Genomic DNA, 11944 nt, shown 5'->3' on the forward strand with positions numbered 1-11944 from the left:
TCAAACATGGACTTCAAAAATTGAACCCGACATCATGCTACGCACTGTACAACATATACTCATAAAAATTAACCTTGTTAAGTTGGTTTAAACGGAGAAAACTATCTCCTACAAGCACATAGTTAAGCCCTGCGCACAATAGAATAAATAAGAAATTAGGAATAAAGAATAAACAATTTCAATTTATCAGAAATCGGATACATTGGAATACACGGTTTCTGATAAATTCAAATGATTTATTCTTAATTCCTAATTTCTTATTCCTTCCATTGTGCGCAGGGCCTTAATCAACATGCTGAGGTGGATTCCCACCTGCATGTTATCCTTGTTTAACATTCAGTAAATAACAAAAATGGAGTGATATCTGGGTAGCACTCGAGTGGAATCTAAACATAACCTTCTTCAATACGCTATTCCGGTAGATCTAAAGCAGATAAATGAAAATTTTACTGTAGTGTCTGCAATGTATGCTTACATCGCAATATTTTGTCGCTGTGATCAACTTCTTAACCTGAATAATCATTGACTTCAATGACTAATCACAGCTTATGAAGCAGAGCGATATTTTTTTTGTCAAATTTTTACTTATTGTTATGCGAAAACGCATCGATTGAATTGTATTTTCATCATTGTTATTAAATCCGATTAAAGATGCCATACAAATGTGGTCACAGTTCCTCAACGACAATCTCGATGTTATTTGGATAACCTAGACATTTAATTACCCAAAAATACATCGATTAAAAGTATTTTTATCAATATTGAGGTAATAGGAACCTAATATTATATATAATATAGCTTTAGCCATAATCGCACTTATTCACTTCCTTCGCGATCGCGTGACCAATGGGCGAGTTCACGACGGCAAAACGGCTAGGCATGCTTACCGAGCGATTGAATATGGTTGGTTGGATCTATAAGTAACAACCAATTATGCTCATTTACTCGACAAGCAGGCTAGCCGATTTATCAACTTGAACGTGTTCAATAACTTCAACTTATAGGCCGGTATTCATAATCGATTCTTATTTCAAGACCGTCTTAAGTAATGTCTTAAGCTAATGCGATCCTTTGATTGGTTCGTGACATCTTAAGACTGAACTTAAGACGATCTTGAATATGAATAAGAACTGACTGAATACCATAATCTCTGTAGAATGTGTAAAATGTGCAGAACTGTCGCAGCGCTTGCAACGCTTGCTGATTATGTGATGTGACTATGCATTATTAGCGCCACATTTGCTTCTTATACGACGAAGGTCCCAGGCGACGAAGTATCATCCTACCCCTTGGTACTCGCCGCTGTCGAGTTAGGCATGATGAGCCGTGCTATGAATTCGTACGACGTGACATCACCGCGCATTGGCTTAGACGTTTTAATTTGTAAACTACAAGGAATATTTCAAAATAGTATGACATTGCTTTGTTGCCCTTGATCCTTTTTACGTGGCCTAATGCGGCTCCTACCCCATTTCTGAGACATCATATACAATAAAGCAGCTGGACATATACAAGAAATGAACATATGAACATATGAATACATATGAGTATATGTATATGTAGATTGAAGAAATTAAACTTATACTAACGAGGCTTAACTTTATTCAAACAGCACTCATTTTGAAGTTTTAAATGATTTACATATTTTACTCAAATTGCACAAACTTTAAGCTTGTTAGGAACGTGGAGAATTTTGAGAAAATTATATTTAAACACTTTGTTTTTTGACTATGTATGTTATAAGAAATAGGATTTATTCAAAACTGTAAATTTTGTGAATATGCTGACCTTTCAATCTTGTTTGCGTCCTTCGGACATCCAGCGAGAGTCTTCAATAAGTAGGTGCGCTCGTTCTGCTTTCTAGCTAGGCTGGTCTTCGGGAAATTTATGACTCGCTGCAATCCAAACTCCCATTCCTCATCGGTGCCCCATTTGAATACGGGGCAAAGGAATTTGTTGGCGACCCTGCGAAGCACAATTCTCCCCAGTTCAATAATGTTTTGTTATTATTGATAAAATGTATGCTTATTAATTTGATTAACTCGTAATTAGTGACATCTAATTGGGTGTGAATTCGCATCAACTTGTAATATGAAAAAATTGGTTTTGTTTAACATTCTGTTTTGAATGAATAACGCGTTTTTTGAAAATTAAATATCATCAATCGATTGATTAGAAAATTTTACATTGAAAAATATACGTTTTACTTTAATTTCGTTTTTAACTTTCAGAAGATATTAAAGACATCTAGTGCGAATTCACGCCCAGGTATTTTTTTTATGGATGCTCAAAAAGGACATATCCCTTACGGATTAAAAATATTTCACTTAAGCTATGTTTGAATTGAAACAATTAAATAAGTATATGTATATGCATAAAATAAGTTTCTTGAATAAATTAAGATGGTTCTTTAATAAAGTACTAAAAATTTGGAGTGAGCGCACTCAAAATTACAAATATCTATATAATTTCATTAAATATTAAAACTACGTGTATAAGGTTTGTTTCTGTTTCATTTTCTGTTTCTGCACAAAGATTGCACTAGAACTGAATTGAATTGAACTAGTGCAATCCAGAACTGACGAGTGTAAGCGTGTAAGTAAGAAATAAAAAACGTTTTAGTGCAAGATAAAAATGGCGTCCCATATTGTTTACATGGAAGTATTAGATTCGTGTGATGAAAATAAATGCAATTCTATTAAAAAAAATTCTTAATTAAAGATAATGATGACATAAAATGTTTTATATGTAGGCTTGCTATTATTTATACATATTTATCATTTTATTACTCATAAATTCTCGGATAATTATTTAGAAAACGTCCTTTATCTTCAATTTTAATAAAATTATACTCATTTGTCGCATTTTTGTATAAAACGAAAGAATCTGTGAGTAAAATGTCATGTCTAGGTCCGCAAATGGAGATATTAAGCGTTAAAGTTGACGACATTGTGATTAGGAAATTTGTCACACTGACTTAATGCTATGTACACGTATTTTAGTCTGTATTTATTTAGAATCGTTATTTCATCTCCGATTTTAATGAAATTAGGCTCATTCGATGTACTTTTATTCAAAATAAAAACCTGCTCTGTTCTTGCTATGTGCGAGAAGTTATAAATCCCTAAACGATGAAAGGAAAACAATTTGAATATTAATAAACAAACGTTAATATTATATATATTGCTGTAGAAGCAAGTTAGTAAAAAACCTATAATACATGTAGCATGAAAATGTGATCGCAGTACATGTTTCATCGCGATATTTCGCAGCTGATAAATTTCCTAACCTCAATAGTCATCAATTTGAACGCTTAATATCTCGGTTCGCGGTACAATTAGGTATAACATTTTACTGTCAGATTCTTTCGTTTTATGTAAAAACGCGCCGAATGAGCATAATTTTACTGAAATTGAAGGTAAAGGGTGTCTTCTAAATAATTACGCACTATTTGTACAAGGTCTGTTTTCTGTGACTGAACTAGTGTACACTAGGGTATCAATCATGAAACTTTATCCCTAGGATGGAAAGTGAAAAGTGAAAATTTTAACCATTAAGTTTAATGGAGAAATTTTTCACTTTTCACTTTTCATTCCAGGAAAAAAGTTTCATGATTGATATTTAATGCTTGTACTGTTTGCACTGACTCCAGACATAGTGCAGCCAGTACAGTGAATCGTGCACTGAATTCTGTTGCACTGGAACAAAAAACACCATCGCTGGTGCCATTTTGAGAACAGAAAACGTTTTAGTGTACACTTTTTGAATTAGTGTAACCAGTGCAGAAACAGAAAACAAACTTTTTAATAAATAATATGGTAGTAAATCAAGATACGATAGTACATCAAGATCTGCATCTTCGAATGAAAACATAAAGAGATTATGTTTACTTTTCGAGATTAAAATATGCAAGTTTATGCACATAAATATCTTTTCAGAATAGTTGACCTGTTACTTTTTTTGTGACCATTCACAATCGTAATTTTTTAAACTATTATAATCTTGTTTTTGAGAAAAGTTTATGGCAAGACTTCCAGATATCAACATGTCTGTCTGTTACTAGCATGTTGCTTGCTATGTTAAGTATGCATTGCTATGTGTTGCTACCATTGTAATAACTGAGTCCTCATTTGTTGGTCACACACTTGATGCCTTCACGATATAATTGAGTAGCAACTTGCCAGCAATTTGCCGATAATTTTAAAATCGTCCACTCAAATATAAGCATATTCAAGCCTATAAGGGTCAAAGCTATAGATTATCTAAATGCCCAAATAATTCACAGTGAATTATCTATATCTTATATATGTACATACATATTTTTGTAGTTATTCAAAACTGTGCGCCGAAATTTTTCCGAACTTTATCAAACGCAATTAAACTACTGCAATAATATCACAAGTTAAATTAAATTGACAAGCAAATTCTAAATCTTCAATTCGATATCATGTTATAAGCATGTTAATGTGCTGAAAAACTTTAAATAAATTTATTGCGAAAAATATTTAAACTCGTCATTATCAAAATTCGTATTTTGATTGTCATCATGTTGTCATAATAATATACAGCTTCATACAATGCTGTCATATCCGACAACGCAAGATAACATTGACGCAGCTATCTTCCTGTTAAACTGCTGGCAATACACATACGAGGTCTGTTCAAAAAGTATCGCGAATTTTGTGTTTTTTCAAAAATTATTTATTTATTCATGAATATCTATTTTGTCCCCTTCAAAATAATCCCCATCAGATATTATACACTTGTGCCAACGTTTTTTCCAATTCTCGAAGCACTTCAAAAAATTATTTTTTGTGATCTTGTTCAGCTCCTCCTTCGATGCCGTCTTTATCTCCTCAATCGTAGCGTAGCGTCGTCCTTTCATGGGCCTCTTCAGTTTCGGGAACAAGAAAAAGTCACAGGGGGCCAGATCTGGGGAATACGGTGGCTGCGGCATCATTAGTGTGTTGTTTTTGGTCAAAAATTCGCGCACAAGCAACGATGTGTGAGCAGGGGCGTTATCATGGTGCAAAAGCCAATTTTTGTTCTTCCACAAATCCGGGCGTTTCTGGCGGATTGCTTCGCGCAAATTGCGCATAACTTGCAGGTAATATTCCTTATTGACCGTTCCGATTGGCCAATACTATTTTCTTCACTTCATCAATGTTTTCGTCTGTTGTTGACGTGCTCGGGCGTCCGGCACGCTCTTCGTCGTTCACATCTTCTCGGCCCTCTGAGAACATTTTGTACCACCGATAAACGTTGCTTCGGTCCAAGGTAGCTTCACCATATGCCACAGTCAACATTCGGAATGCGTCCGCGCACTTAATTTTGTTTTTCACACAAAATTTGATACAGATTCTTTGATCCATTTTTTGGAATAGGCAAAAATCGAAGACGAGCCAAAACACGTGCAAGCAAAGCAGCTGTCAAAAATTAACTGAACATTCAAAATGGCCGAACTTGTTGGCATAAGTGAGAGACATGAGTACCAACATAACGCCATAAAAAAATCGAAAATCGATAACCCGCGGAAATTCAAAATTCGCGATACTTTTTGAACAGACCTCGTATATTGTTGTCTGGATGTTACGATATATTCGAAATCGCTGAAGACAAATCTACGGCAAGTTGCATCATAAGTAATCACAGATTTGTGTGATTTTGCTGAGACACGCTTTGCTATCTGAGTTTGTGTGTCAATCAAAGAAGCATCTGCAAGCCTTATCTGTTACTAAGTTATACATAAAAGATTACATTTCCAATATTTTTTTCTCTCTTATTTTAACCTATTGTAGAATTTTGCACATGTCAATTTTGGTACTTCAATTTCATTATATAAAAATTAGATATTTCTATGCATGGTAACTCGTATACTAAAGAATTATCTTAATAAGTAGTATAATTTGTTCTTATGATTTCTGATACTGACGGATTTCCTTTGTCCGGCTCTTCATCAGTCAACCATTTTTTGAATTGATTTCTGGCCTCCATAACGCAAGGTTCATATCCAGCACGGCAAAGGAAGTTCTGCATAAGACCACGCATGTGAATTTTCCAGGAAGGTTCATCAGGTTGAGGATTCTCTCCAAGTTCCAAGTAGAGAGGCTTCAATAAGCTTCGAATATACGCCTGAAATTTTATTTAATTGTTAATTAACGTTTATTCTGACGATATGAGAAATTAAAGGACAATCCAGATAGCAAAGCGTGTCTCAGCAAAATCACACAAATGTGTGATTGCTTATGATGTTGGCAACTTGCTATAGATTTATCTTCAATGATTTCGAATATACCGACATTGTAGCAACATGCAGGCAACAATGTGTATATGTATTGCCGACAGTTTAACAGCAAGATAGCTGCATCAATGTTATTTTGTGTTGTCGGCAATATGAAAGCATTGCATGATGCTGCATATTATTATGGCAACATGGCAGTAGTACGAATTTTGATGATGATGATTTTAAAATTGTCGATAAACTACTAGCAAGTTGCTACTCAATATTATCATATTATCATGAAAGCATCAAGTTGCCAACAAATGAGGACTTAGTTGCTGCAATTCTGATAGCAACATATGCTTAGTAATGCATACTTAGCAAGCAATATGCCAGCAACAAGATAGATACGTAGCTATCTGGGAAATTGAATCGGAACCTGTCTATATAAAATGACGTATTTTACACTAATTGCGAGAGAAAAAATGGTTACAAATATTATAATTCAACTATAGTTTATAATTACAATTACGATTTCTATTTTAACGATAATATCGAATATTAGCACCTACTCAATTTTGTTATTTATAATGCTAATATTGAATATTAATAATTTTAATGAATTGATAAAAAAAAAACATCTACTCACTTCAAATTTCAAATATACGTCCAAACCCTCGATGCGCCGACCGATATGATTAATCATTGTGAATACTGGTTCCCAAACCACATGGCTCTTTTCTTCCTTGAGGAAGAGAGTCATGTTCATCGCAACGCCAAAGCACAGTTCGCCAGCGTATGCCAAGTTCCATGCATCGTGCAGAAGTTTTGCTCTAGTTAACGGAGGTATTTTCTCACGATCTGGCCCTTGTAGATATTGCGACAACATCCTCCAGTTGCACGTATCGTAATTTACCGGGAACATCCCTGCGAAGTAATATTATTAATTCTTAATAAACATGGTTAGGTTATTCATGTTCTGCGCATTTCTCTTCTTTGAAATATTAGGAGCACTTAACTTAATAATATCCTCTATTCTTTTCTTTTTTTTTAAATACACAACTTTATAAATACGTTGTAAAGATGTTAAAGTCATAATACATGTAAGAATCACTTAATAATTTTTGTATACGTGTAATATGATAAAAATTATAGAACATGAACGACTGTATCGTGTATAGTAGGAACCAAAAAATTATGGTGAATACTAAGGATTAATTACTAAAAAGGAAAAATGCATTTATATGTTTTCAGCACATGATATCTGTAAATATTTTTATTTAGTTGATATAAATTTTTTCTAAACATTTGAAGATATTTAACATTTACAAAATATACATTAAAAAAATCAAATGTTGGTATAAAAATATTAAATATAATGTGTTAAAGAGAAATCAAATTATTTTAATTAAAATCATTGGTATTGTAATTTGCTGTTAGAAAGAATTACATTGGTTTTCTATTGAAAATATTGTTCGAATATCCACCTACCGATTTCTTCGGGATTCACAATAATGAAGTTATCTTTGTCGGTAATGTCCGAGATAGTGTAATTTTTCGGTACGTTTTCTTTTTTTAGCCATACAGTCGGTTTAGTGTTGTGAAAGTTCAATTTATTTTGTGCCTGCATCACGATCGGAATGTCCCACTGATAGGACACTTTCGCTGTAGATTGCGGTGGTATGTCTCTCAGATAGACTTTCTAAAAGCACAAATAAAGTATTACTTATTTATAAATGTTACTTGAGAATATACAATAAAATGTTCTTTTATCTTTTTTTCATTCTCTATATAGGAAAAGATTTAAATTAAAATTTTTATATATTATTATTTTTTCATTTACCAATATTTATATAAATAATTAGGTATAAAATAAAGTGACAAAAACTTTAATAAATTGGATTTGAAAAAAATAAGTATAGCAAAAATTGTAATATATAACTTTATAATCGTAATTTATAATCGATAATTTATAATCGTAAATCTAAAAGAGTATAAAGCTCTGCTATTTGAAAGATTTAATAATCTAAATATTTAAATGATTAAAATCTAGTATATATTTTATATTTTTATGGGACAAAACTCGTATATGAATTAAATGTAGAATTAAATCTTCTTCTAATTTTCATATACGTAACATATATGTCACTAACACACTAAATGTACATATTAGTCCTTGATTTTATTGGGAGCTTTCCAGCAGAGGCACAAATGAACATGAGAGTCGTTCTGTCTTTGTTTCTTACTGATTATCGAACAAGGACAGGATGACTCTTGTATCAATTTGTTCTCTTGCTGGAAAGCTCCCATTATTGCTTTAGGAGAGACTAATGCCCGTACTCATAGTCAGACCTAGTACTTAAAGCTTCGTTAAATTTACCTTTAGATCCTCAATAACCAATAAAATAATTCGTAGGGTTCTGAAGATAAATTTAAGGAAGTCTTAAATATACTATAAGTCTTGACTATAAATACGGATATAAAAATTTTATGCAGGTGCTCTGAAAGTTTTCGCAAGATGACATTAGGCGTGTTAAAACTGTTAATATACTAATTTTATTTGTCTTTTAATGACACTTTTGTCTTTGACGCATCAACAAACATTCATTCGTTCAGCCGTGAGACATATTTAAAGTTGACACTTTCGAAAGAAAATGAATTTATCATGAAAACATTTCCGCGTGATTACGCGATGATTTTCTACGATTTTAAGAAGTCTAACTCCACTACAATGTGCCGAGAATCTTCGTTCAGCATTTGACGATAAAACGTCATCTCAAAGAACTCTATTTTTGAGTGATACGCAAACTTCAAACGCGGTCGAGTAGAACTCAGTGATGAAATTCTGTGAAGGCCGTTTTGCCACGGTGGTCACTCTAAAGAACGTCGATACTGTACGCAACTTATTGCAGGAAGACCATAGCACGACTTGCAGAGAAATAAAAGCATCCCTAAACATTGGTATGACACGAATCAAAATAATCTTGCATGATCATCTTGCATGGCATCAGAAAATTATGTGTTTGTTGGATACCGCGGAGGCCCCAAAAAAGAGACGCATGTCAAAGAATTGCTCAAAAAATATGGTTACAGTCGGTTCAGAGCAGTGTATGACGTCGTAATAAGTGAATCATGGATTTATTGCTATAAATCGGAAAGTAAGACAATCGAGTGTGTCGATGTTCTCGGTGCCGCATCCAACAAAAGTGAATCGCAGCACAAGTGTTGGGAAGAAAATGATTGCATTGTTTTTTAAAAAAATCGGTCCTATTGTGTATGTCGCGCTTGAAAATCGTTGTACGATTAATGCTGAGTGGTACACAACAATTTGCCTGCCGACTGTATTTGAAAAAATTCACCAAAATCGGCCAAGGTGGCGCATTATTTTGTATCAAGACAATGCGTCGTCACTCAATGCAGAGGAGACAACTTTTCGGTCACTACTTATGTACAATTAATGTGACTCATTCATCTTATAATCCGATCTGGCACCTTGTGATTTCTTTCTGTTTCCACCCATTGAGGATAAAATGCATGGTTTGAAGTTTAATGCGCTAGATGCACGTGTGCGAAGTTAGACCCGCACTTTTATTTTTTAAATTGCATTGTGTGGTGCCAATTTATACCGCAAATCGCAGCTCAAGAACATAAAGCGTTCCACCCCCCCCCCCAAACTACTAATATATAAAAACAAAAAAATTCAAACTCCAGTAATTTGCGAACGGTGTGAAATAATCGAATTCAGCGAGTTGTGCTGAATTATGCTACTCAAGATCAAATTTTTATCAATACCATAGCTAATCCCTATTTTTTATACTAGTGCTTCGTAAATCTTGAGTAGCATAATTCAACACAACTCGCAGAATTCGATTATCTTACATCGTTCGCAAATTACTGGTATTTAAAGTTTTTCATTCCTATATATTAATGTAGTTAGCAAATTGTATTTTTTTTAGAAAACGCTTTATGTTATTAAGCTGCTGTTTGCGGCACAAACATACCTGTAGTACAACACAATGCAATTAAAAAAATTACAAAATTTGAAAAGTGCAAAGCCAGCATAAAAAAAAATTATTTTTTTTTTGGAAAACGCTTCATGTTATTGAGCTGCGATTTGTGGCACAAGTTGGCACGAACGTAGCACAACACAACGCAATTAAAAAAATTACAAAATTCGAAAAGTGCGGGGCCAACACAAAAAACGTTTTTTCTTTATTGGAAAACGCACATTATTGAGCTGCGGTTTATGGCACAAATTAGGACAAACGTAGCACAACACAATTAAAAAAATTACAAAATTTGAAAAGTGCGGAGCCAACTTTACACGTGCCAAATGCGACAGTGGAAGCGAAAATTTGATGTGTAAGGTGCCTCCAGTAAGATGGACAAAATGCTTCGACAATTGACTTTATTGAATGGAAAAATGTATTCATTGCAACACAGAGTATTTTGAGAAACAATAAAGCTAATTTCAGAAATTAATTATACATTTGTATACAATTTTGCGGAAACTTTCGGAGTAATCTACGTAATACAATCCATTATGCAAATATTTCTTTATGACTGAATTTATTGATATTAATGTTTCTCTGCTCGCGAAAAATTGTATGTTTGTTTCGGATGTAACGGTGCATTTTACAATTAATTCAATTGATATTTATCACGCAATGATTTTTTTATTTTGTATAAAATAATATATATATATATGTTAATATTTTTATCGAAATTATATCTTTATTTTTTGCCTTTTAAATAACGTATTTTCATTTTATTTTTAAATTTCTTAAATAATAATGAAGCATTTAATAATTTTTTTATCAATTTTATTTATTGAAAACGTTTGGCGTAATAGAATCAGTATTATTGTCAATTCTCGTTAGTAAATATAACTTCTATTGACGAGAGGAATGCTTTAATCGCGTTTAAATAACACATACGTGATCATTTCTATTGCTTTATCTGTGCGAAAATCGCATCTGTGCCTTCTCGCATCGCGCGTCCTTGCAGGAAATAACGCTTTTGTTCAGCTTACCTGAGTGAGATTAATTTTTCCAGTTTCGTAATCGCGAATGACCGTGACCAACGGCACTCTGTCTCGATTAATCCACGAAGCGGCGATGCCGTTGATGGTCAGACCTGGTGGCAGATTGTTCGTCTCGTTCGCCACATCGTTCAGATAAGTGAAGATATCGTTGGCGAAGAAAGTTCTGCGATCTCTAAACACAAAAGGCGATAGTTTGCGATATATAGAATCTGTGATCAATATTATCGAGAAAAATAGTTGGGAAGCAGTACGTAACAAAAATAACTTGAAAAAATTTCAATTGTTTTGAAAGAATCTTTAATTGCTTACACAAATTTACATTTAAAACTTAGAAGTTTCATTTACTTCTATGCAGAAGTCTATTGCAGAAAAACGGAAGTTTGCTTTTACGTAAAAACGTTAAATTGTTGGAGATTAGAATCTGCTTCCCAACTAATTGATGGAGGCAATTACTACTCTTTCGATTGCTGATGGAAGAAATTCCTCACGCTTCTTTGGAATAGGTCGCGCCCAAGAGTGTAATTAAGCATTCGGAAAACTAACTCGGCTATAAAATTCAAAAGGTGAGATAATTTTTATTAATAAACTTACACTATATTGTTAAAAAAATTACATACGCGTAATTATTTGTCTGTGATTATTCTTTTATTTAAATTATGTACGCAATTAATATATATATA

The 11944-nt window shown here is 33.2% G+C and overlaps 1 protein-coding gene across 1 annotated transcript in view; it reads right to left on the minus strand.

The window, feature by feature from the left end:
- The window catches only part of LOC108755592 (aminopeptidase N), a 24931-nt gene that overhangs the window by 9811 nt on the left and 3176 nt on the right, over nucleotides 1–11944 (minus strand). The window contains exons 9-14 of the mRNA XM_018498700.1: nucleotides 11721–11838; nucleotides 11253–11436; nucleotides 7712–7922; nucleotides 6870–7147; nucleotides 5933–6132; nucleotides 1789–1965 (exon numbers count right to left, since the gene is read on the minus strand). Of these exons, the coding sequence (XP_018354202.1) occupies nucleotides 1789–1965; nucleotides 5933–6132; nucleotides 6870–7147; nucleotides 7712–7922; nucleotides 11253–11436; nucleotides 11721–11838 (1168 nt within the window). The remainder of the gene's footprint in view (nucleotides 1–1788; nucleotides 1966–5932; nucleotides 6133–6869; nucleotides 7148–7711; nucleotides 7923–11252; nucleotides 11437–11720; nucleotides 11839–11944) is intronic.

The sequence above is a fragment of the Trachymyrmex septentrionalis genome, unplaced genomic scaffold (assembly GCF_001594115.1).
Source record: "Trachymyrmex septentrionalis isolate Tsep2-gDNA-1 unplaced genomic scaffold, Tsep1.0 scaffold89, whole genome shotgun sequence".
Lineage (NCBI taxonomy): Eukaryota > Metazoa > Arthropoda > Insecta > Hymenoptera > Formicidae > Trachymyrmex > Trachymyrmex septentrionalis.